The sequence below is a fragment of the Nilaparvata lugens genome, chromosome X (genome assembly GCF_014356525.2).
Source record: "Nilaparvata lugens isolate BPH chromosome X, ASM1435652v1, whole genome shotgun sequence".
NCBI lineage: Eukaryota > Metazoa > Arthropoda > Insecta > Hemiptera > Delphacidae > Nilaparvata > Nilaparvata lugens.
In genome coordinates, this window is record NC_052518.1 from 36,819,755 (window position 1) to 36,847,451 (window position 27,697).

A 27,697-nucleotide genomic window follows, 5' to 3' on the forward strand; every position below is an offset into this window, starting at 1 on the left:
CATAATTTTACTTGTCATGAATTTTCACCGTCGTCAACAATTTATCTATTCATTGTGAAAATTCATGACAAATAATAAAAATTATGTAGTTCTATTACATCCCCGGGTCCCCCTAAACTTCGACCCGAAGTTATCGAAAAAACGGCATCTCTCTAAGTTAATTTTTACACATTTCAATAATATTTCAAAAATTAAAGTCAAAATTACCGCAAGCTAAAATTATTATTATTATTCACAATATTATTCTAATTGGATATTTATATGTAACATAACTTTCAATGAATACCTTAAATCTATGTGAGTGCCAATTCATAAGCTAAATGCAAGTGATATAAATTACATTATAGTGAACTAATTCATAAAAAATCAAACTTAGCCTAACACATCAATCAACTTCAAATCAACAATTCAATACATTCATATCTGAATAAGAATTGAATGGAAAAAATTTCAATTATATTGATGAATAAAATTAAACCTACAAAATCTACGAAAGTAATAAAATTGAATCATAATGCAAAAATTAAACATCAAGTCCGAATAGTATTCGAGTAAGCAAAATAATATTGTGGACCTTGAAAATAAGAATAATAATAATAATTGAAATAGTTTATCTTCTAATCTGGGAAAATATTTGAATCGATAGCATAAAAGAGTAAATGGATACAATAATAGTGAATAAGTAATTATTATTTGCATAGTTTCCTATATCCTAACCCATTATTTTAATGATTTCATTACATACTACTTTACTAAAACACAATATATTCTTAAAGCTCCTGTGGGTAGTCCACAATTGGAGTACGTTTCGGGACTCTCAGTTGATTTGCTTTCTTCTTAATATAATTTTGAAGACATAAATACAAGAATATAACAGTTATCAGTGTTTGCCAGACAATAATAATATAAATGATCAGTTTATTGTTCACCCCTAACAAATCAAAGTTATTTGGCATTTCAACATGATGGAAAATGTCTTCTGAGAATGAGTTGTGCTCTTCAAATTTTGAAAAATTCAAGTGCCAATTTTCATTTAAAATTTCCGAAAGGTTTAAGTACTGAGGCAGAGTCTCATGTTTAAAAATTGGGATGCTCAATTTAGATAAATTTGTCCACATGTGAGGAATTAAGTTATTAATAGCTGGAGAAGGATGGGAACGGGAGTCGCAAGGATAAAGAGTGCTTATCAGTACGTCGCCGTTGTCGTCTTGAAGTTCGCAGTTGCAAGGGATGTGGAGTGATAGGGTTCCTGGACTGTTGCTTGGGACCTCAGTTGTTGAGTTTTTACAGCGAATTGTCGTCTTTTTGCCGGTGTTGTGGAATAGGAAGGTGTCTTCTCGTAGGCGAGTGATTAGGGTTTGATTGTCAGTTGCTTTACAATCAAATTTGCAGACTTCTCGTAGCTCCGATACGTCTGCTTCTGATGTTAGAAGGTGGAGACAAGTGGCTTGGGTGGCGGAGTTCGACATCTTTTTCCTCGGAATCAAGCAGAGGCCTTTCTGCTTGAACTGGCAATCGTCTTCTTCGTCATCTGACAGGATTTGCAGTTTATTTTCTTCTCTAAGTATCAGGTGATGTTGGGAGGTCAAACGGCAGGTATGACCATTCCAATGAAGCGGGATAGATTGCAGGTGGAATAATGAAATAGTTGAATTTTTCTTCTTTATTGGTATTTTGAGGGTAACCAATAGTTCGTTGTCGGATTTTCTGCAGGATGTTAGTTTCAAGTTTCGAATTTTATCGTTGTCTTTTGTTGATATGGTGAAGTTTCTCTTGTTTATTTTCTTTTCGAGTTCTTGAAGTCGATTGTTTAGGTCTTCTTTTGAAATGACGTGATGAGAAAGTTGTTGATTGTAGCATCTCATGTCGATTTCATTGTAGTTGTTAGATAGAGTCATCATATACATGAAAATAGTAGTCCTCAGTTGTGTTTTCAGTACATCGGTTGTAGTATTCCCTTTCTGAAACTTATTCTGTTGGGTGAATGATTCTTGCCAAAGAATAAGGTCATGCTTCATGTTGTTCAATACTTTCTTCACGTTCTCTGCCATGCCGTTCATCTTGCGTGTGTTGTCTATCAATTCGACATGTTCAGCGTGAACGAAGTCTTGAAGATTACTGAGATGAGAAGTGATGTCGGTTTCGGTTTTCACGTATGCGCCCAATTCTTCGTCGGTAGCTACTCCGCAACACCAGTTTAGGACCGCCCCGATCGTATCGATAGAGCGTTCGCGGCGTGGTAGTCGATTTTCGCTCTCAGCTGGAGTGTTGTCGTCATCGCTGCCAATGTAAATGCCGTCTTGTAGTTGTAGAAGTTGCAGCTCCGTTCGATGAATCTGATCAAATACTGCACACTCCGATGGGGAAGGGAAAGGACATGAGTCAATTTTTAAAGGAGTACTCAGAAGGTTCCTCATAACAAATAAAGGATTTGACCTAGGAATACTGAATGTTATTGGAACTGTGGACTCGTAAAATACTACATTGTGAATTTCTTTAAATAGAGCTCCGTGAAAAAGAGAAATTTCTTGAGACAATACCGTACAACATATTTCTACAAATGCTAAGGAACAAAGTATTATGGTATTCATTTTAAAAATATTATATCAGTTAGTACTCTATAATCTATCAATGAACAGTTCGTATAAGATATCAATTTTATAAACAATAATTACTAGTAAAATCCCCAAAAACCCTACAAATAGATTATGTAAATGGTCAAATTAATAGCTATTTCTTATATTCCAATCGTAATCACTTACTGGAATTGATTATTTCATTAACATCAATACAGATAATATGTTATTAAAATATACGTTTTCACATAAATAATCTTATAAATAAATAAATTATTATATCAAGAATCATCCGTTTCTGAAAAAGAGAAACATTTTATTACATACGAGTCAAGAAAATAATATTCAAGCATAAATCGTATTTGATGATTTTCAAATAGCATTCATTCATAAACAAAAACGTGAGAACAATTCACATCTTTTAATAATGAATCATCGTTAGAATGTCTAGTAAAATTGTCTATCAGAGCTCAATTATATTTCATTGTTTCATCGAAGTAGAAATCCAATTAATTAATTGATTGATTGAAAACTGCATACTATTGTGATTTGAGAATCAGTCGTGAGAAAATGGATTTGATCGCTTCACAAGTCAATACTGATCTCGCAAACAAAATTCTCTAAAAATTCAGTTGTAAGCATGATATTGTTTTTCAATGATTTGGAAAATAAATAAATTACATGAATGTTTCATCTCGATTTCTTCTCATCAATTGTCTTTTAAATTAATGAAAGGCAAAGATTTAGGATGAGCGAGGTATAATTGCTAGCATAAAGAAAAGTGCTGGAATAAAGAATACAGTTAGACAATAGAACAATAAACACTTAATTGATGGGATCTCGTATGAAATATTTTTTCAATTTATCTACATGAAAAGCTACATTTTTATAAGTACCTCGTAGCGGAAAAAATATCTCATAGACTTCATCTGTTACTTTCTTTACTACTTCATATGGGCCTGAATATTTTTTGACTAATTTCCTAGACTGTCCTTGTCTTACATCAGGATCGTGGACCATAACTAAATCTCCTGGTTCAAAAATGCAATCTGTTCTATTCCTATCGTAATAGTATTTCTGTTTTTCTTGTGCATCTGATAAGATTGATGGTATCTGTTCTCGCACTTCTTTAAGATTTGCTAATCTCGCGTCTAAATGATAAGTGACGTCGTCATTTTCGGGAAAGATTTTCAAATCTAAAGGAGTAGTGGCTTCAAAACCGTGCAATAAGAAAAAAGGTGTATATTTCAAAGAGCATTGTTTCGAAGTATTGTATGCGAATAAAACTTTCGGCAGCATTTGTACCCACAATTTCCTATTATCGGCTACGTAAGCTGTTAGCATCTCTTGAATTGTCCGGTTGGCTCTTTCGGCCAGACCTTGACTTTGGTGGTGACTTGATGATCCTAATATGTGTTTGATTCCAAGCTCAACCATAAGGTCATCGACTTTTTTATTTACAAAATGTGTACCTCTATCGGATCGAATTTCTTTTGGAACGCCAAATCGGTATATTAATTTCCATAAGCATTTAGTGGTATTATTTGCGTCGGCGTGTTTACAAGGTTCAGCTAAAATATATCGGGTCGTTAAGTCAACAATCGTTAGAATGTATGAATAGCCCATTGAGCTCTCTAACGGACCGATGTAGTCCATCATGATACTTGAGAAAGGCTTACTATCACACTTGATGGGTGATAAGAAACCTTGAGGCTTCGTAGTAGGGGTTTTTCTCTCTTGGCAATTTTTACATGATCTTACATAATTCGCAATGTTTTCATACATATTTTCCCAATAATATTTCGATGATATTTTCTCATGGGTTTTATAAATGCCGGTATGTCCACCTGTTAAGGAATCATCATGGAATGTTTCAAGGATTTTATTGATAAGAGATCGGGGTACGAGAAGTTTCAATTGATTGGTATGCCCATCAAATTTCTTCAGATAGACAATGTCTTTTTCGATCGTGTATTTTCTCGCCTTTCTAATCGTAGCTGTATCACTATGATTAGGGTTTCGTATTGCATCATATATTTTTCTTATACTCTCATCATTTTTCTGTAAAGTCTTTATGTCTATTTCTTCTATTTCGAATATATTGTAGTTTTCGTCCTTTGTGAGATCAGTTATATCCTTCTCTAGTGGATATCTACTCAGGGCATCAGGTACGTGCATTTGGGCTCCTGGTTTATATTTCAAATCGAACGTGAACTCCGTTAATTTCATAAGTAACTTACTGACTCGAATACTGGGGTTTTTCCAAGTTTTATAGTATTGCAAACTAGCATGATCTGTGTAGATTGTAAACAATCGGCCAATTAAGTATTGTCTGAAATAATTTACACAATACACTATTGATAGAAGTTCAATCTCTCCTACTGCCCAATTTTCTTCATGTTTTGTCAGTTTTCTGGAAACAAAAGCTACTGGATGTAATTTTCCATTGTCATCTGGCTGCGAGATAATGCCCCCTATTCCAACTCGAGAAGCATCTGTGTGTACCACTACCTCCTTATCATTATTAAAATGATGAAGTACGGGTTGTGATAAAAGTTTGCTTTTTATTTCCGAGAATGCGTTCTGCTGATCTTCTTCCCAAGTGATTGGTTTATTCTCGTTATTTTTAGATATCAGATTTGTTAAGGGTCTTGCAATTATAGCGTAGTTTTGAATGAATTTTCGGTAAAATCCACTAAGACCAAGAAATGCTCTGACATCTTTGACAGTTTTGGGTATAGGGTATTTTTCGATAGCTTCCAAGGTTTCGGAAGCGGGTTGTATCCCTTCCTTTGAGACAGTGTGTCCAAGTACTTTAATTTTTCGGTAGAAGAAGTGACATTTAGATGTATTCAATTTTAGTCCTACGTCTTGCAATCTTTTCAAGGTTTTCTCGAGCTGTTGATATTGCTTATCAAATGATTCTCCATAGCTAATGATATCGTCCAAGTAAATCAAAACTCCTCTATACAAATAATCATTGAATACTTGGTTGATTGCTCGTTGGAAAGCATTTGGAGATGTTCTAAGACCAAAAGGTAGTCTTTTGAACGTGTACAGCCCTTTATGAGTTGCAAATGCTACATATTTTCGACAATCTTCGTGTAATGGCTGTTGGAAAAATGCTTGTCTGATATCTAGGGTGGAAAAGTAATCCGAATTGTCAAGAGAATCAAAAATTGTTTGAAGAAGGGGAAGGGGATATCTATCCGGTAATATTTTCTCGTTCAACATTTTATAGTCTACAACCAATCTGAATCCACCGTCTTTTTTAGTAACTAAAAATGCGGGAGAAGCATAATGACTCTGGGTTTCACAAACTATTCCTGCTTTTATCAATAACTCTACTTGTCTGTCTATTTCTGTTCTTTGAGCGATAGGTAATCTGTACGGTGACTTAGCAATGGGTGTGTAATCTGTAAGTTTGAACTTGTATTCGGGTAATTTCGCTTCCTCGAAATCAATTTCGTTTGTTGAAAATAGGTGTTTGTATTTATTGATGAGTCTTTTCGCTTTGGAATTTTGCTCTGGTGTAAGATCTTTATTAATATCTATTTCACAACCCCCTCCATCGAATAGAACAGAGTCTACTAATGAAACAGATTCGTCGTAATTACAAACTTCTCCTTCAATTTCACCAATAATAGTTTCATGCAACAATCTTATATCTTGCCTTCCTAGATTCAAAATTCTAATTTCACTCATGTTTGTTTCAAAATCATCCTCATTCCAAAGCACATGCAATTTTTTATTATGTAATAACGATTCATTTGGAGTAAAATGGGATACTTTGAGCAATTTTTGTGTTAGATTGACTTTGACATTCACGTCTTTTTGAGCGGGGATTATTGTTTCAAGAGCACATTTGACGAAATTTACGGGATTGGGTATGCAGACTTCTTTTGTAATATTTGTTTCAGAATCGTTGTGTAATCTATTTAATGTACAAATCCACTCTTTATCCATGTCTAATTCGACTATTTTACCATTATCGGTCATTGAAATGATGTTATTCTCATAATCTAATTTCATTTTATATTTTGAGAAGAAGGAATTTCCAACAATAATATCGCCTGTAAGTCTTCAGAAATTACTAAATTTACTTCGAATTTCCTGTCATGTATTTGAATTTCACTCGAGATCATTCCTGTGATCGGCATTAATGAACCATTAGCTACCGATAAAGCAATACTACTATTTTTCAAATGTTTTAGATCATCGCTACTTAAAAGATTTTTTTGAACTATGTTTACGTTCGTACCGGTGTCAATGGTAATTGATACATCTTTTCCTTTGAATTTTCCATTAATAGTAAGTACTGGGACTTGAATTCTTCTCTCTTTAGTCAATGATCCATTCATTCCAAGTTCGTGCTGAGCATGCATTTCGGAAGACAATAGCTGTTTGAAGTTGGTTTCACTTTCTATTTCGTTAGAGCAATTAATTTCACTTTCATTTGAGTATAACTGATTATTATTGGCATTGAGAAAAAACTGCCTGACAAATTCTATCGCTTTGGATTGTTCATCTTTCATTGATACAGAAGATATTATATTACATGTGATTTCTTCTTTATCAATTGAATTTGGAGAATAATTATCAAATGGAAATTCAGCGCTTTGTTTTTCAAATCCGGATCCCAAGTTCATATCCGATTCGTCTAGGCTCGGGATCCTGTATTCGAGTTTTTTGATAAGAAAAAACAATCGTCTTTCCAGTGATTATTCCTCTTACAGTATGTACAGAATCTAGTCCTATTAGGGTTGATTGGTGTCCTGTAATTGACTGATGTTGATTGTGTGTAATTATTGTTTGTATAAGGTTGTCTTTGGAAATTGTTCTGATTTGTTTCGTGTGGGAAGACGTTTCCGCTCCTATTTCCAAACTGTCTATTAGGATTAGGATTATGTGATTGTGTGTTTCTGTCGCGATCATTGTAATTATTATTGTTTGAATAAGGTTGTCTTTGGAAGTTGTTCTGATTTGTTTCGTGTGGGGAAAAGTTTCCGCTCCTATTTCCAAACTGTCTATTAGGATTGGGATTTTGTGATTGACCTACATTTCTACTCAAATTTTTCACCACAATACTCAGATCGTTCAATTTCTTCTCTAAAGTATCTACTACATTTATTTTTTGGACAGGCTGTTCGATTGAAGCATTATGCATTCCTAACTTTTTGTCTAGAAGGAAGCGAGATCTTTCATATTTGGCGAGATTTTTCTCTAAATCTTCAACTGATGCATTGTCCATGAAAGCAACATGTTGCAATGCTCCTACGTCTAAGCCTCTCAAAACATATCCTACTATTCTTTTCTCTGACATTTGAGGCTCAAGAATGTGACAAAGTTTTATTATATCTGCTGTGTATTCTGTGTATGTTTCTGTTGGTAATTTGTTTCTGTTTTCGAGTTTTTGTCTGGTTGTCTCTTCATGAACAGGGTCTACAAGTTTACTTTTTAAGTGGCCTACTGCATCAAGAAATGTCGCGTTTTCATTTTTATCCGAAAATATGTCGAAAATTGCCAATGCTGTTTTCTTGAGGTAGAGGGGTAAATACAAGATTTTATCATCCTCATCCCACTTATTTATTTTTGCTGCCCTATTGAAGGTTTTCAACCACTCGTTGAAGTCTTCACTCTTTGTACCCCCATAGCTTTCGGGTTTCGCAAAGGGTCTTTTATCATTCCCTGCCATATTATTTTCTGGAATTAGGATATTTGCTAAGTTATCGGGAGCTACTGTGTCGTAGATGTGTTCTTGATTTCTGCCTAGCTTGCCTACTATTCGCTCGTAATCGGCTAACATAGGGAAGATAATACGATCGCGTTGAGACAGGGACCCTAACTTAAGTAATCGACTTAGAGCATCTCTAGCTCCTGAATCGTGGTCCACATAAATACAAACTTTTTTTGCCAAGTCAACAGCGAATCTCAAGTATTCAATATTAACAGATTGAGGGATGTGAATACCTAACTGTTTGCCTAGCTCTAATAATTCTGATTTATCCAGAGATTTTACTTTTAAATCAATAGGTAAACGTAATAATGAAACCTCGAATTCACTAGGTGATTGTTCAGAGTCACTAGAACTAGAGCTACTCATCTCAATATAACAATAATAACAATTATCATATTTACCCTGTACGTTGAGAGAATAGAGGACATAATTATACGAGATCAAACACAGAATATAATAATTATGATAATGACCTGAAATGAAAATGTCAATAGATAATTTGAAGGCTAATCTTGTCAATTAATAAACTCTTTCTCATGAGAACGACGCCCAACACCATGTAATGGGGTATTTATAATAGGAATATATTGGGGTTATATTATGTATGGTATTGTGATGGTATTATAAGGTTGTGAGAACAACCCTAGACATTATGGTAACAATTTATAATAGGGGAATCGCTTGGCTTGCGAGAGGTTAAATTGATCTAACTCTATAACTCATGAGAAAGGAACTATATTTTAAAATAATAAACAAAACAGTTATATTTTGGAGAACTAAGTAATCGATTTAATCAAATTGTAACTCAAAATGAAACTGGAAACTTAAATAAAAATAATATTGAGAAAACCTTTTAAACAAACAATAGAATAATTACAGGATTTGCCTTCAATAAAAAAGATGAATAATATATAATAATAAAATTGATAATATTAGCTCACTGAACTCACTGAACCAGGAAAATGGTGTCTCGGAAAAGAAGGGTAGAGCCGGGCCCGATTATCTGCAGTAGATAGCTCCAGGTCCCGTCCTCGTAACCGACTGACTAGAGCCTCTCATTTTTTCCATAATTTTACTTGTCATGAATTTTCACCGTCGTCAACAATTTATCTATTCATTGTGAAAATTCATGACAAAGAAGAAGAAGAAGAAGAAGAAGAAGAAGAAGAAGAAGAAGAAGAAGAAGAAGAAGAAGAAGAAGAAGAAGAAGAAGAAGAAGAAGAAGAAGAAGAAGAAGAAGAAGAAGAAGAAGAAGAAGAAGAAGAAGAAGAAGAAGAAGAAGAAGAAGAAGAAGAAGAAGAAGAAGAAGAAGAAGAAGAAGAAGAAGAAGAAGAAGAAGAAGAAGAAGAAGAAGAAGAAGAAGAAGAAGAAGAAGAAGAAGAAGAAGAAGAAGAAGAAGAAGAAGAAGAAGAAGAAGAAGAAGAAGAAGAAGAAGAAGAAGAAGAAGAAGAAGAAGAAGAAGAAGAAGAAGAAGAAGAAGAAGAAGAAGAAGAAGAAGAAGAAGAAGAAGAAGAAGAAGAAGAAGAAGAAGAAGAAGAAGAAGAAGAAGAAGAAGAAGAAGAAGAAGAAGAAGAAGAAGAAGAAGAAGAAGAAGAAGAAGAAGAAGAAGAAGAAGAAGAAGAAGAAGAAGAAGAAGAAGAAGAAGAAGAAGAAGAAGAAGAAGAAGAAGAAGAAGAAGAAGAAGAAGAAGAAGAAGAAGAAGAAGAAGAAGAAGAAGAAGAAGAAGAAGAAGAAGAAGAAGAAGAAGAAGAAGAAGAAGAAGAAGAAGAAGAAGAAGAAGAAGAAGAAGAAGAAGAAGAAGAAGAAGAAGAAGAAGAAGAAGAAGAAGAAGAAGAAGAAGAAGAAGAAGAAGAAGAAGAAGAAGAAGAAGAAGAAGAAGAAGAAGAAGAAGAAGAAGAAGAAGAAGAAGAAGAAGAAGAAGAAGAAGAAGAAGAAGAAGAAGAAGAAGAAGAAGAAGAAGAAGAAGAAGAAGAAGAAGAAGAAGAAGAAGAAGAAGAAGAAGAAGAAGAAGAAGAAGAAGAAGAAGAAGAAGAAGAAGAAGAAGAAGAAGAAGAAGAAGAAGAAGAAGAAGAAGAAGAAGAAGAAGAAGAAGAAGAAGAAGAAGAAGAAGAAGAAGAAGAAGAAGAAGAAGAAGAAGAAGAAGAAGAAGAAGAAGAAGAAGAAGAAGAAGAAGAAGAAGAAGAAGAAGAAGAAGAAGAAGAAGAAGAAGAAGAAGAAGAAGAAGAAGAAGAAGAAGAAGAAGAAGAAGAAGAAGAAGAAGAAGAAGAAGAAGAAGAATAAGGATGAGCTTGCTGGTGTGATGTGAAGGCGGGGGGGATTGTGGTGGTGGCGGCGGCGGGGGGTATCCGTGATGTGAAGGCGGGTGAGATTCTTGTTGTTGTTGTGGGGGGTATCCGGACTTGTGATGTGACGGCGGGGGAGATTCTTGTTGTGGGGGGTATCCGTTGGTGTGATGCGAAGGCGGGGGGCATCGCAGCAGCTCGGGTGGCGGGTGGTGGCGACGTGTATACCACAAGCTGCTGGCAATGCGGCGATGAAGGGGGAGGCTGATCGGCGCTGGAAACCTGTTGCTGACCCGTTTGATGAAGTGGATACTGCCAGAGGTTTTGCTGCTTTAGTTGTCTTTCAGCTCTGGTCAACAGATCCAATAATGATTCATCTTCGTCAAACAGGTTGGCAGGTGCGGTGTCGCTTCGCAATAGTTCAGCCTCCAGCATAGCCATTGCCCCTCGGTCCACAACTCGTTAGTGTAAATGTACTGTAAATCAAGCAAAAATATATAGTTTTTTTTTTTTTTTTTCAGTTGGTGATTGAAAATGTTGCCGCGAGCAAGAAAGCGTTGCATTCATTGTTCCAACAACAACAGTGACGTCATCAACAGTGACGATAGTGATGAGAAGAAAGCGGTAAATTACTTTAAAGAAATCGATAGGCTTGACTCATTTTTTAAAGGTAATAAAACTATTTGGCCGCATCAATATCCAAAACCGAATCATTTAGCAGAGGCCGGCTTCTACTTTTTAAAAGTTTTTGATAGAACAAAATGTGTTTTTTGCAATGTAGTTTTGGAAAATTGGGAAGTGAGTGATTATGCTATTCTTGAACATAAAAAATGGTCGCCAAAGTGTGGCTTCATAAACAATTATCTTGTTGGTAATATTCGTACAACTTCAACTTTTCAGAAAAACCCAGACTACAATGAACAATACGAACGTGAAAATTCATTTATGAAAATGGAATGTTTGCCGAAAAATTTCAAACAGTTAGCAAGTGAGGGATTTTATTACGGTATTGATTTTTCAAATTCGAATGGATTTGGTCTTATTTGCAGTGGTTGTCGTATGTGGGCAGACACATCGATCAATAAATACCAATTGAGGGATTTACACATACAATCATCGCCAAATTGTGATTTTGTTAAAAAAAGTCGTGAAGAAGAAGAAAAAGAAGAAGAAGAAGAAGAAGAGAAGAAGAAGAAGAAGAAGATAAAGACATAACCTATTAGCAGTGTGTGCGATAAGTATTCCAGTTTTAATTAGCAGTTAAGTGTGAAGAACAATAAAGAGTGGGCTAATCAGTTTTAGGGTACATTAGAAGAACATTATTTAGAAGTATTCAGTTGAAAAAACTAACAGTGAAGTGTGAAGAACAACAACAACAACAAAGACAATAAAGAGTGAGCTAATCAGTTTTAGGAGCACATTAGTAGTATTCAAAAGACTGATAACATTAGTTTGTATGAGAAGAAAACTGACAACAAACAGAAAACTACTGTTGGATTAGAAGAATGTATTTCAAGTGAGTTGAGTAAATGGAAAATAAACTTACATTGGTTCCGCTGTTGTTTGGCGCTGCCATAGGCGAGGATTGATCTGATGACATCGTTGGAGTTTCAAACTGATACTAACAGAAGGACGCAGTTTTTCGTCATTATATATTATCAACTTGATGAATATAGATGGTAAGAAGTTGAAAGAAAGTATATCTGTTTTGTGCATATGTTGTATGCGAAATTTAGTACAGATGTGCGGAACACTGATAAGGAAACGTTTGCAAATTTCTTAAGGAACGGTCAAAATGTGTGTGTGCACCTTGCATGACTCTGTAACGGACCTAACATCTGCTAGCCGAGTGAAAGATATTAATTTATTCATTGTGCAGTGCACATGCATAGGGTAAACCAGGGGAATGGCGACACCCTGGGTAATACCGACACATCAATTTCTAGACAAGTTTGAGGTAATACCAGAAGAGCGCTAGTGCTAGAGTCTAGCGGAAGGCACTGTAACTAATGCTCAGTCAGTTGGTGTCGAGAAAACTGAGTACATGTGCTGCTATTGTATTTCACATTTTTCTTCAACTTTTGATGTAATATCCTGCTATCCCATCTTAAAAGGTATTTATCACTTCAAGTTATCAATAGTTAATAAGATTGTTACCAGTAGAAAGCATGGTTTTTAGCAAATAGTTTAGTGTGATTGTTTGTTCAATTTGATGAAGAGGCTTGCCTCACAACCAGTTCTGACGCCATCTTGTCCTCTTGGGGTAATGCCAACACCCTCTACCTGGGGAATGCCGACATGTCGGTAATTCCCCAGTTCTTTTCTAAAATGGGATTGGCTAACACAATGTTGTTTATTTATTTGTAGATGGTGCGTTCTAGAAAAAGAACAACTAATAAGGCGTCGTGGGATGAAAACACAATGAAAAAAGCGTTCCAGTTAGTTCAAAATGGACGTTCGGTCAAAAGTGTTGCTGCTGAACTGAACATACCACGTATAACCCTGCATGATCGTCTTAAATCGGGTTCAACAGCAAATCCATCGTTAGGTAGAAAATCTATTTTCACACCTGAGCAAGAGGCAGAACTAGTTCACCATGTTAAACAATTGGCCAACATATTTTACGGAATAACTTTAGTAGAGTTAAGGAGATTAGCATTTGAACTTGCTGAATCTTTGAATCTGAACCACAATTTCAACAAGGAAACGAAAATGGCTGGAGAAGATTGGCTCAAAGGATTCCGCACCAGAAACCCAAGTTTGAGTTTAAGAAAACCCTCAGCAACCAGTATCAACCGAATCCTTGCTTTCAACAAAGAGGAAGTGGAGTTATTTTTTAAAAACCTGAATACTGTTTTTGAAAAAAATCATTTCCCTGCCACAAGAATTTTCAACATGGATGAATCTGGAATATCGACTGTTCAGAAACCTGGTAGAATATTAGCTCCAAAAGGTCAACATCAAGTTGGCTCTGCAACAAGTTGGGAACGAGGTCGAAACATTACTGTTATTTGTGCTTTTAGTGCTTCTGGATCATACATACCACCACTTTTCATATTCCCAAGGAAACGAATGTCTCCCCAGTTAGAGAGGGGTGGTCCAGCTGGAGCAGTTTATAAATGTTCCCCCAATGGATGGTCAAATGAAGAACTCTTTCTGGATTGGCTGAAGCACTTCATCAATGTAACAAAACCTACTCAAGATGAACCAATATTATTGATTATGGACAACCACGGCAGTCATATCACTCTTGAAAGCTACAACCTCAGCAAAGAAAACCACATTCATATTGTATCAATTCCACCACACTCTTCACACAGGCTTCAGCCTCTGGACTTGGCTTTTTTTGGGCCATTGAAAAAATCCTTTAATAATCAATGTGACAGATTTTTGAGGTCCAACCGTTTCCAGAAGATTGATGTCTATGATATTGCTTCTATTTTTAATGAAGCATATGTCAAAGTTGCTACAATGGACAAAGGAGTTTCCGGTTTCAAAGCTGCTGGAATTTTCCCTTACAATCCAGAGAAATTCGGCGAAGTTGATTTTATTCCAGAAACTGAATGTCTGCCTCAAATTGTAATCGACACAGAACCTGTGAATGAAGATGACAACAATGTTGAAGCAGCTGAGACTAGACCTGATGCACCTACAACTCCTGAAATTTCGACTACAACAAAAACTGCGAATCCAAGTTTGAACTCACCTGACATTCATCAACATCCTGTGGCTGGTACATCTTCATCATCAACTGCTCCACATTTCCCACAGAAGCAGGCAAAAAAAAGGCCAAGCGTTGAACACCTCAAATTCAAGAAAAAACTAATGGAGATTTCCCCTGTAGTCCCAAGTACAAAAACCAATCAAGCCCAAACTAAAGGTCGTCCGAAACAGCACTCAACTATTGTCACTGGCACTCCCATGAAAGCTGTTTTACAAGAAGGGAAAAAGAAGAAAGAAGTGAAGGAATATAAAGCTAAAATAAAACTTGAAAAGCTAGTTGCAAACCCCAAAGTGTGTGTAAAAGAAAAACTGAAACAAATCAAGAAGGAAAAAGTGAAGAAAGTTGTAGCAGGTCAATGTGAAACAAAATCAAGACAACCAAAAATGAAAAGAAAAATAAACAAAATAAAGAAAACATGTAGAAGACTAATATCATTTGAAGAAACTTCATCTGAAGAAGAGATTGATGAGTCAGAACTGTGTGATGATGATGAAATGGATGATGCCATTGATTTATGTAGAAAAGACACTGAATTTTGTTTGGTGTGTGGAGAGCTTGGCACTAGAACAGAAATGTGGTACAGGTGTGTCGGTTGTGGAAATTGGGCACATGCTGAGTGCAGTGGATTTGACTCAGCTGATAACTATAAATGTGACTTTTGTGCAGCTTGAAATACCAATATCAGTTGGAACTCTTTTTATGAAAATTCTAAACACAGTTAGTTATTCTATTTTTGGTCAAAATTTGCTTTCACTCACTAAGTATCTTTTATTCACTTTGATTATTAATAAAACATTATCATAGCATTGAAAGGAATAAATTATTCTATAACCTTTACCAGTTACAACTAATGTTGGCATTACCCCAATCATATGTCGGAATTACCCAGGTTCATGGGGCAATACCGACAGGTGGTTGATTTTTTTTCAAAATGATATTAACTCAAAATTTACAACTTTGTATGGGAACACATATGCATAATACATAGTCTATATGTTCAGGTACAATTCGATTACAGTGTGCATTCCATTGTTGTTCGTATAAAGAAAAACAATTGTCTAACAACTGCAAACGTTGACTGAGGAGGTAATAATTGTGCTTGAAGTAAACTGGAAAAATATACTATCTGATTTATGATCGTTTGCAATTAAATTTTGAAAAACAATTGTCTAACAACTGCAAACGCTGGCTGAGGAGGTAATAATAATTGTGCTTGAAGTAAACTGGAAAAATATACTATCTGATTTATGATCATTTGCAAATAAATTTTGAAAAACAATTGTCTAACAACTGCAAACGCCGGCTGAGGAGGAGGTAATAATAATTGTGCTTGAAGTAAACTGGAAAAATATACTATCTGATTTATGATCATTTGCAAATAAATTTTGAAAAACAATTGTCTAACAACTGCAAACGCCGGCTGAGGAGGTAATAATAATAATTGTGCTTGAAGTAAACTGGAAAAATATACTATCTGATTTATGATCATTGTGCGTTTGCCATTTTATTCTATACAATTATTTCATTCTATATGTTTGTTTTTCAGCCTGGTTGAGTCGATAGCGCACGACAAGGAGGTGGAGGTGGAAATGGCAAGTGAGGAATGGTGCGTGGTTGACAGCAGCGAATCATCGCCGCCGCCAAAACGTGTGCACTTTTCCACAGCGTGCGATACGCCAAAACGTGGCGGACGGGGCCGCGGCATTTATTTTGCCGAACAACGACGCGTCATCGCTCAGGGCAGAGGCCGGCAAATTGATGTGGCCGGTGTGAGCGCGGACTCGTCCAGTCGCAATAGTGGTCAGCAAGCGGAAGCATCATCATCGTCGTCACTGATTCTGCTAGATGTGACGAACTCATCGCAGCCGAGGATCGTGAACGCTACTAAAATCGACAACGAAGTTGAAAACATTGAGCCGCAGCAAACAAGCTCTTCACAGCGGTAAGACGGCAAAAACCTATTATTACTCTAATACTATTACTACTACTAGCAAAATCAAAAAACTATGGATTATACTATTGAACGAAGTACTAGCATAAATTCGTGTGCAGTTCGCTACAGATTTGTTTTTAGAAAATTATTCATCGATGTTGTTCAAACATTATTGCAAATTTTAAAGCCAAAAGTAATTGAATTAATTGTTGAAGAAAGTGATAATTTTGACAAAAATATTAAATGGTATTTTGTTACAACTGTTCAATTGAAAAAAGTAAATGTTGATAGCGGCGGCAGCAGCGATCAATCGCAACAAGAAGAAATCGTTGAAACTATGACAAACGCATCGTTTTACAGTTATACGTCATTGTTAATTAATGTTGATGAACAATTAGATATTTTGCAAGACCAATTTATTAGCGGTGTAGAGAAAATTGAATCAACGCTTGATAAATTTATTAGGTATGGCAGTGGTTGGACTGTAGTTAGCATCATTTCATTTGATTTGAATATTACTCGTTACAATCCTTTAGCTGGCGGAAATAGTACATACATTGAAACACCTGCTTTTATAAAAGCAAAAAGAGCCGTTATAAATGTAAAAAACACAAATGATAGTAAATGTTTTGTATGGAGTGTACTTAGCTATTTTCATTACAGACGTAGAAATATGAATGTTGACTATCTGATGCAATTTGAAAATAATCTAAATTTGACCGGTATTAAGTTTCCTACTACAGTGCATGACATTAAAAAATTTGAAGTGCAAAATTTAAACATTTCTATAACAGTGATTGCTTATGATGCTGCTAAAAAAAAGTTTTTCCCGTACCGTTGTTCAATTTATAGACAACGCGAACATAAAATCAATCTTCTACTATTGTCAAATGATACAACGCCGAAAAAATGGCATTATGTTCTGATAAACACGCGTCAAGGGTATAACGGATTGTCACGGCTACTGAGTCATCACTTGTCTTTGCATAATGGTCAAGTGTTCATTTGTCCATATTGTTTTAACAAATTTACAACTAACCGGCATGCCAATTGCGATGGAAAAACCAATCTAGAAAAACATATGGATTTGTGTTCAACATTTGCAATACAAAGAACAGTACTACCTAAACAGGGTGAAATGTTAAAGTTTAAAAATTTTTCGTACACACTAAAAAATAAGTACATTGCATTTGCCGATTTTGAAAGTTTTATTGTACCAACAAATAACGGTGAGGAGGAGCTCGATGACGATGACGATGAAAATGTTGATGATTTGCTCGGAACTGATATAGGAAATAGCTTTACAAGGAAAACACAAAAACATGTTGCTTGCGGCTATGTGTTATTATTTTAGACGAATCAGGTGAAATATTCTACGGCCCACGCGTTTATAGAGCTACAAGTGTTGGCGAGAAAATTATTGAACAATTTCTTGATGAGATCATTGCCATAGGTCGAAACTGTTCCATTGATATGCAACAAGAAGTGCCCATGATTGAATTGAATGAAGAACAATTATTAGCTTTTAACAATAGTACAGTATGTTTCTTGTGCAACGATGAATTTAAAGCCAACGAAATTCGTATTAGGCACCATTCTCATACAACAGGCCATTATCTCGGTGCAACGCACAAGTCATGTAATTTAAATGCAAAAGCACCAAAACTATTAAACTGTTTTTTTCATAATTTTCGCGGATATGATAGTCATTTCATTGTTAAGGCATTAGCAGGACGAAAGGAGAAAATTGATTGTATTGCAAACTCATCGGAAAAATTCCTCACAATTACAATAGATCGTGTTGTACGTTTCCTTGACAGCTATCAATTTTTAAGCTCAAGTCTACAGTCACTTGTTGCCAATCTTGCAAGTGATACAGAAAACATTGATACTAATTTCAAAGTAATGTGTAAAATATTCAACGATAAAAATCAACAAAAACTTTTACTACGTAAAGGCGTGTACCCGTATCAGTACATAACAGATGCTGAAAAATTTGAAGAACAGCAATTGCCGACAATTGACTCATTTTACAGTACACTTAATAATACAGCATTGCAAGTAGACGATTATGAGCATGCGCAGAAAGTTTGGCGCGAATTTAACATAAACTCATTGGGTGAATATCATGATCTCTACCTTTTGTCAGATTGCTTACTGCTGGCAGATATTTTTCAAAATTTTAGGACTGTATTTTTTACAATTTACAAACTGGATGTATCACACTTTGTATCGTTACCGCATTTTTCGTTGAATGCAATGTTATATTTGACTAAAGTACGTTTAGAATTAATTAGCAATGCTGATATGAACTTGCTCATAGAATCTGGTTTACGCGGTGGTCTATCAGTTATTCCCCACCGTCATGCAGTCGCAAACAATAAATATATGGGCGTAAATTATAACCCGGCTATTGAAAATAGTTTTTTGCTCTATCTTGATTGTACAAGCTTATACGCACATACAATGATTGCCTACAAGCTACCTGAATCAAATTTCAGATTTTTATCACAAAATGAAATTATGGCTTTAGGCGATTTTACAAGCATACACGATGAAGCCGAGACTGGCTATATAATTGAAGCAGACCTGTCCTATCCAGTTAATTTACACCAATTACATAACAGCTTCCCCCTGGCTCCATTAAAAGATCAGCCGCCTTACAACCTGTTCTCTCCATATCAAACAGACAACACTGTTGCTCTGCGCAGAGAAGCGGCCGCGCGTCGCCCGTCTCCCGCCTCCGCCGCCACCGCCACCGCGTCATCACGTCTTTTAGCCACCCTTTATAATCGTAAACGATATGTACTCCACTATAGAAATTTGAAACTTTATTTAAGCTTGGGCATGAAATTGACTGCTGTACATAGAGTAATCGCTTTTCATCAGTCGTACTGGCTTAAACCGTTTATTGATTTGAATGCACAACTGAGAAAGGAAGCAAAAAATTCATTTGAACGTACCCTCTTTAAATTTCTTTCAAATAGTCTGTTCGGAAAGTTGATGGAGAATAATAGGAAAAGAATAGATTTTAAGCTAATCACTTGTCAGAAAAAATTGGAAAGTTTGATTGCAAAACCAAGCTGTAAACGATGGATTGTGTTTGACAAAGACATTGTCGCTGTACAAATGTGTAAAACAGAAATAAAATTAGATCGTCCAATTTATGCCGGTTTTTCAATTCTTGATTTGAGTAAATTTACAATGTTCAATTTCCACTACAACATTTTCTTGAAAATGTTCGATCCAAGCTGTGTTAAATTGTGCATGAGCGATACAGACTCGTTGCTATACCATATAAAATCGGACGATATCTATGCAGTTATCAAACAAAATCTTCAACATTTTGACACAAGTGCTTATCCTGTCACACATTGTTGTTATAGTCAATTGAACCATGGTGTGCCTGGCACATTTAAAGATGAATTAAAATCTGGAATTATTACGGCTTTTTGTGGACTTCGTGCGAAACTTTACAGTTTTGAATATGTACTAAGCAGTAGTGCTAGTGACAGTAGTAGTAGTAATAGTAATAGTAATAGTAATAATAGTAGTATTAAGGTTAGTTCTTATGAAAAGTTTAGCAAGCACGCAGCTAAAGGCGTAGCAAGAACAATTATAAACAATAAACTAAGATATGACATGTACATGAAATGCCTGACAGATAGATTAGTTCAACGTGAATGCTTTTCACAATTACGCAGTTATTCGCATGATATTTATCAAATATCGTGTGCCAAAGTTGCATTATCACCATTTGACACAAAAAGATACATTGAATCAAACGGTATAGATACGAAAGCGTGGGGTCATTATTTAATAGAAGAAGAGAGAAGAAGAGAAGATATTGATAGCAGCAGCAACGCGGCTAGCGGCGGGACTGCTGTTACGTCAGATTGATCGCAGCAGTGAGAGTGAAAGAGAGAGAGAGAGAGCGAGGAGCAAGAAGCTATTAATGAAACCAGTTCAACAAGCGTCGCTCAGCTCAGTGTCGAACACGAAGAAGAAGAAGAAGGCGGCAGAAACAACATCCGTCTAAAGAAGAAGAAGAAGAAGAAAGATCGCTGTCTGGAGCAGTAGTGCTGCAGGTGTGACTGAACTCTAGCAAAAACAATCACACGCGCACATTCGTGTAGGGGGGAGATCGAAACCACAAATATGTCAGATTTGCAACAGAAAATTGCTCAGGAATTGCACCGTCCAGCGCGAAGAAAATTCAACAGACGTAAATATATATTAAAAGGAATAAAAGACCTCATTCAAATTGATTTAATTGAATTGCCAGAATTTGCTAGAGCAAACAACGGCTATCGTTATGTTTTGATTGCAATTAATTGTTTTTCACGTTATGCTTTTGCTGAACCATTAAAAACTAAAACGGGAAAAGAAGTTGAACGAAAATTAGCGCGAATATTAGTATTAAATAAGGGTATAAAAAATGTGCAAAGCGATTTAGGTCGCGAATTTTACAATAAGGATGTTAAACAACTATTCGATAGGTTGAACATTAATCATTACAGTGTATTTTCTGAAATTAAGGCAGCTTTTGTTGAAAGATTGAACCGAACACTGAAATCACGTTTGTATGAACGACTAACTGCTAACGGTACGCAAAAATGGTTAAACATTTTGCCGGACATTGTTTATCAATATAATAACACTATTCATTCAGCGATTGGCATGACGCCGGCCAGTGTTAGACGACGTCATGAAAAGCATTTGATCATGTTACAGTTGAAGAAAAAGACAAAACAGCCGCCGCGTACAGTTTATCGACCAAAGTTTGCAATAGGCGACGTAGTGCGAATAAGTAAGTTTCGACAGGTTTTTGATAAAAGTTTTAGATTAAATTGGTCGCCAGAACTGTTTATAATTCACGGTGTTTTTCCCACACAACCGCCAACCTATGTAATTCGCGATCTTAACAATGAAATCATACAAGGTAGATTTTATAGTGAACAATTGATGAAAACAAACTTAACACCGTCCGAACAAAATACATATTTAGTTGAACGAATAATACGAAAATCAAACAATAAATATCTTGTTAAATGGTTAGGCTTTGATAAAACTAGCTGGATAGATAAGAGTGATATTATTACTCCGTCTGTAAAACAGAAGAAGAAGAATCTGCGTGCAACACGCAAAAATCATTAAATTTATTTGCATATTGTTTCAGATATGATATAAACATAATGTCAATGGCTATGGATGCGCCACTGTTGTTCTATTTGCTGAATGGTAACGATGCGTGTAGTATTATTAAAAGATTAATTGATCTTTTGTGTACGCTTAAAGCGATGTGTGTAAAACGTGTTGATATTGAAAAATGCTTTCTAGTTGGCTTATGTAAAAAAACATTTTTCAGCAATGTTGTTGTTGATGATGATGATGATAGTAGGTTTCATTTAGGTATATGTTCATATAAAAATTTAAAAGATGCAAGCAGCGTATTTGATGTAGTAGATACTTGTATTTGTGCTCAATTTTCTATGCAACTAAACATACTTTACTCGCAAATTAAATCAATAGACTTTAATGTAGCTGATGAAGATGATGATATGCACAATTTAAAATTAATATTTAGGGATTTTGTCGGAACTGATATGACATTTGTTGCATTCAGAAATCTATGTTCACATGTATGGCAAAGCGGAAATCATAGTTTTATTTCAATTTTCACTGAGTGTAAACCAGATGCTGGTAAATATCGTAATTGTCTTGGTAAGTATATTGATCCAAGTGTGTATAGCAGCAGCACCAATTGACATGTGTCAATTCTCATCATTTGTTGTTGAGCCAGTGTAGGTGAAAGAACTAATTATCGTTCTACTACTAGCAATATGCGTAAAATTAAATTAAAAAGAAAAAAACAAAGAGGAGGGCGCCGGCGAGGACTAGTGCAACGTGATCATCATCGTCATACTAGTAAAGTAATTGACAGGATAAAAGGTTTGCGTAAGTCAATTATTAATAAACATAGATCATTAACTAGTATGATTAGGGAAAATGATTCGATTAGACAAAAATCATTAGAACCAATTATCAATCCACTAAAACAATTGAAAGATACACTTGTACAACATGCACACACTAGTAGCAGCAGCAGACTTAAAGAAGAATCAGAGGACGATGAGGAGGAGGAGGAGAGGAGGAGGAGGAGAAAGATACGGCCAAGGAAATGGATGTGGATGAGGGTTTGAATAGATCTAATGTAAGTGATATTTTGAATAAAACAACAATAACAGTGGATTTTATTGATGAGTATATACGTGAATTTCATAATGAAAAAATGAATAATTGTATATCTTATGGTATATGTTATGATAGTAAAGTAAATGAATACTATATGGGTGTAAAGGATATTAGTATTGCCAATGGTTATTTAATTATCGACAATAATAATAAGTATCGTTTAACAGTTGGTTTGTGTGAACTTCTATTTAAAAAACAGCCTGACCAGAAACTGTACACAGAACGTGATTTAAGAAAATATCGTAATATATTGCAGCTTACCGCTGCTCATTTAGATAGACGCGGTTATGTAAAGAGAAATACAGGCTATAAATCACAAATTATTCAATCTTTATTTCCATCGAGTAGTAGTAGGAAAAGAAAAAGATCTAGGATTGATGATGCAGCAGCTGTTAGTGGTATGGGTTTTATAAGAAATGAATCTACTAGTCGACAGTATGTCTACTGGGATAATCCAAATGAACTGATAGACAGATTAGATATTCTGCTTTCATCACAGCAGGCGGGAAATAGATCGCATTCAGTTGAAATAGCTTCTATTATTGAAGAACTGAAAGAAAGTGGTATTATATTAGGTGGCAATGTTGCTGCTTTTAGTCGTTAGTATGTGTTTAACACTTGACAAGAATAGAGATGTCGGGCAGTAGCGCCACTGCAGTGAGTAGTACAATAGATCGATTTGGTAGGACACATCATGTGTTTAATACAACAGCACCATTAGTTTTAAACAGTGGTTGTGAATCATCAGCAGCAGCAACATCATCATCATCATTAGTGGCAGCAAGTAGAGAATATTTAGACAGTAAACTACTTGAATTATCATCAAATATATTCAATAAACTTCAGTCTGATCCATTGTCACCGCTAGTTAACAGAGAATACTTGGACAGTAAATTGCTTGAAATATCATCAAATATATTCAATAAACTTCAGTCTGATCCATTGTCACCGCTAGTTAACAGAGAATACCTGGACAGTAAATTGCTTGAAATATCATCAAATATATTCAATAAACTTCAGTCTGATCCATTGTCACCGCTAGTTAACAGAGAATACTTGGACAGTAAATTGCTTGAAATATCATCAAATATATTCAATAAACTACAGTCTGATCCATTGTGGTCGCCGTCGCTAGTTAACAGAGAATACTTGGATAGTAAATTAAAGGAAGTTTCAACTAGTATAATACAAAAACTACAGACTGATCAATCATCACCGCTAGTTAACAAAGAATACTTGGACAGTAAATTGCTTGAAATATCAACAAATATATTCACTAAACTACAGTCTGATCCATTGTGGTCGCCGTCGCTAGTTAACAGAGAATACTTGGATAGTAAATTAAAGGAAGTTTCAACTAGTATAATACAAAAACTACAGACTGATCAATCATCACCGCTAGTTAACAAAGAATACTTGGACAGTAAATTGCTTGAATATCATCAAATATATTCAATAACTTCAGTCTGATCCATTGTCGCCGCTAGTTAACAGAGAATACTGGACAGTAAATTGCTTGAATATCATCAAATATATTCACTAAATTGCAAACTGAATCATCTGATTTAGTAGATAGGAAATATTTAGACAGCAAATTACTTGCAATATCAACTAGTATATTCCAAAAACTACAGTCTGATCCATTGTCACCGCTAGTTAACAAAGAATACTTGGACAGTAATTGCTTGAAATATCAACAAATATATTCACTAAATTGCAAACTGAATCATCTGATTTAGTAGATAGGAAATATTTAGACAGCAAATTACTTGCAATATCAACTAGTATATTCCAAAAACTACAGTCTGATTTAATTACTAAAAAAGTGTTTGAAAGTAAATTGCATTCAATGTCTGATATATTGAAGGAGATAGCACAACAAAAACAGTATTTCGATTCACAATTGAAAACATTGTCTAAATCAATTAGTGATGATATTGAGCTAAAGTATGTTAGTAGATCGTTGTTTGATCAGAAATCAGACGAATTGAAGACATTATGTGAACAACAAAGTAAAAACAATTGTTTAAAACATGTTGATACAGATTTGCTAGAAACTAAATTGAAAGAATTAAAAGACAATCTAATTGCACAAAATAAACTTAACTTTATTAACAGGCAAGATTATAATTTGAAAGTAGTTAATCTAGAATCAACATTCAATATTATGTTGGCTGAGGTGCAAAAGAAACTTGATGAAAAAAATTCAGCTTCTCACCAAAAGCTAAAAGATGACATTATGCAGATGATTATGAAAGGTGAAGATTTTCAGAAATATTTAAATGAACAGTTGTTCAACTTTTCATACTATTTGATTGCACAATATGTAAAAAAGAGGTACATCTTTGACATGAGTGAAGCTGTACAACATAATTTGAATTCTGATCAGGTGCAAGAGTTGTTTTTGAAAAGAATGTTCAGTGATAGGCGACCAAGTGATGCAGGAAAAAAAAGAAAAAAATATGACTGGGAAATAGATTAGTGTAGTTTGAGAGATTTTAAAGATTTTAAATGTGGGGATATTTTTAATATGCAAATTAAGCAGGTGTTAACTGGGGCAGCAGATGTCAGTTAACACCTGCTACAACAAAGATGGCCGCCGCTGGGGAACCGTTGGGGACACCTGCTACACTTCCTATTGGTTGGGGTGGTGGGGGCACGACGCCATTTTGAACACACCCATGCTGGGTAGGGGAGATGGACACCTGCTACAATGGCCTCTTCCTATTGGTTGGGGTGGTGGGGAAGGGGGACGCCATTTTGAACACACCCATGCTGGGTAGGGGAGATGGACACCTGCTACAATGGCCTCTTCCTATTGGTTGGGGTGGTGGGGGCACGACGCCATTTTGAACACGCCCCTTGCTTCCTATTGGCTGGGGGCGGGGACAAAATGGCCGACTGGGGCTGGGGGGGTGGAGCAAAATGGCTGACTAGGGCTGGGGGGGTGGAGGGGGAATGGCTGACTAGGGCAGGGGGGGTGGAGGGGGGCGTGGCCACGCCCCTTGATTCCTATTGGCTGGGGGCGGGGCCAAAATGGCCGACTGGGGCTGGGGGGGTGGAGGGGGGAGGCCACACCCCTCGATTTCTATTGGATAGGCAGCTCTCTGTAAAAGTGTAAATCCACCTGATGGTACACTATGGTTCAACCGAACAGAGGCACGCCGAAGAATGAGGTCAATGCTCCAAAGCCAGGGCCTTTTCCAGCTATCTCTGAATCATTGTGTGAAGAGATCCTCCAAAATATTTGACAGCAAAGCAAAGAATCTGTGCAAAATGCCGTCTCAATGGCTGTGAAGTCTATTTTCGAGGAGCTTTAGGCATTGAAGGAGGATAACAAGCAGCTTCACTATAGAATTCGTGAGCTGGAGGTGTCTTGTCACCTGAAGGTCAACGACCTTGAGCAATATGGGCGCCGACATTCAATACGAATTTGTGGGATCCCAGAGAGTGACAAAGTAGACATGGACCTGCTGGCGCTTGATCAAGAAGCTGAACGTGCCCATAACTCTGACAGATGTTGACCGCTCGCATCGCGTTGGAAGGCGTCAACCACCTCAACAAGGGCAAGCAAAACCTAAGGACCGACCCATCATAGTTCGACTCTGCAGCTACTGGACCAGGAATATGATCTTTGACCCTAGGAGTAAGCTGAAGGGTTCCAGCGTCACCATCCGCGAGGATCTGACTATGGAGCATCTCAAGATCCTCAACGCTGTGGCACAGGAATGTCTGGTCATCTGACGGGAGGATCGGCGAGGGAGGATCCAAGAGGGTCCACACAGTCGAGAGGATGAGCGTCCTTCAAAAAATAGAGGAAAATTGAATTATTCCAGGATTCGATGACTAAGATGCCCTTTACTACAATAATAGGAAATTTGTATTAATAGATTTCACAGTATAATTATATACCTTGGCATTTTTCATGAGCTGGCTTTCTGTTCTTTAAATAAATTTTTCCACTGCTATTTATGATTATATATAAGGTAATTATTTCAAACTAAGGAGATCCACATTTGTTAATACTGATTGATAATTTATCTTTATATTAATTCCCAAAACTATGTTAAATGCATCAACTACTATACTCCATAGGGTACTAAGAAAATCATTATCTCTATTCTTACTAATAATTACATCTCTCACCAAAATTATTTCCATAATTAATAAATTCGAAATCCTGAATTTCAAATAAATTGGATGATTAACATAAATTATGGATATATATGTAATCTATAGGTATAGATAGTAATCTCTTCTATATCAGATGTACATAATGATATCTTCCACTATTGCAACAGCTCAAACAATAGAAGCTAATGTGTGAAGAATTATTGATAGAACAGAAGGGTGGGTAGTCTGTTCATATCCTTATATGGGGGCTGTGTTTCATTTAACGCTATCTTAGACATTCATCACTAAAATATTATAGTACTCAATTCAATACTTTTATCATTATTGCAACTCCCAATAGTTAATATTGTACTTCTAATACTATATAATATTTCTCATACTTCACCGTTCAATCCTATTTAAAACTCATCTAAAATAATACTTCTCAATCGTCTCTTCTACTTCTTATCTTCCTTTCTCATTCCTCTTCTTAATCTTATAGTTATTATGAATACTAGAATATTGTTGTAATTATTACATCTATTATAACTGTTGTAATTTTTGCAATGATGATTATCATTTTTTCCTATTCTTCATCGTCTTCTCCTTCTTCTCTTTCTCTTCCATTCCTTCTTTTTCTTCTTTCCTTGATTAATTCAAGATAACAATACGATGTTCTATATTTCTAATTCTATAGTTCAGTTTCATAAGTTGTTCTCAATTGTGCACATTCCTTCTTTCTCTCCTCTTCTTACCTATTATTATCAGTATCTTCCCTGTGATTTTTCCACTGTGATTCAGCATGTTCAAATGTTTATTTCTCTTCTATCTCTATTTCTCATTTTACCTTTTCCCTTTCTTATTACTCTCCACTAATATCCATATTTGATATTCCATTCTTTCCCACAATAAATCATACTACTCCTCTTCCATTTTATGCAAATATTATTCATTATCTGTTGTATTATGTATCTTTTCTCAATCGATAACCTTCTTCAAAGATTTTTCGTTCTTCTGCTGGCTTTTTTTCCTCTTTTGCAGTTTTTACTGCTTCCCATTTCGCTCTATCTCCACCTT

At 35.7% G+C, this 27,697-nt stretch overlaps 2 protein-coding genes across 2 annotated transcripts in view; both read right to left on the minus strand.

The window, feature by feature from the left end:
- LOC120354997 (dynein heavy chain 7, axonemal-like) overlaps positions 1–27,697 on the minus strand; it is a 423,355-nt gene that overhangs the window by 132,412 nt on the left and 263,246 nt on the right. The gene's annotated exons all lie outside the window — the stretch shown is intronic.
- On the minus strand, positions 543–8,907 carry LOC120354998. The gene is made up of 2 exons (XM_039443222.1): positions 7,729–8,907; positions 543–1,541 (listed from the first exon to the last, which is right to left on the minus strand). The coding sequence occupies exons 1-2, from the start codon at positions 8,677–8,679 to the stop codon at positions 771–773; spliced, it is 1,722 nt and encodes a 573-aa protein (XP_039299156.1). The 5' UTR covers positions 8,680–8,907; the 3' UTR covers positions 543–770.

Excerpts from the sequence above, each read along its gene's own strand:
- LOC120354998 (XM_039443222.1), bottom strand. The coding sequence starts at position 8,679 with ATGAGTAGCTCTAGTTCTAGTGACTCTGAACAATCACCTAGTGAATTC. Across the intron at positions 1,542-7,728 it reads TAGGAATGCATAATGCTTCA|ATCCTGTCAGATGACGAAGA; the intron begins ATCGAACAGCCT and ends AATAAACTGCAA.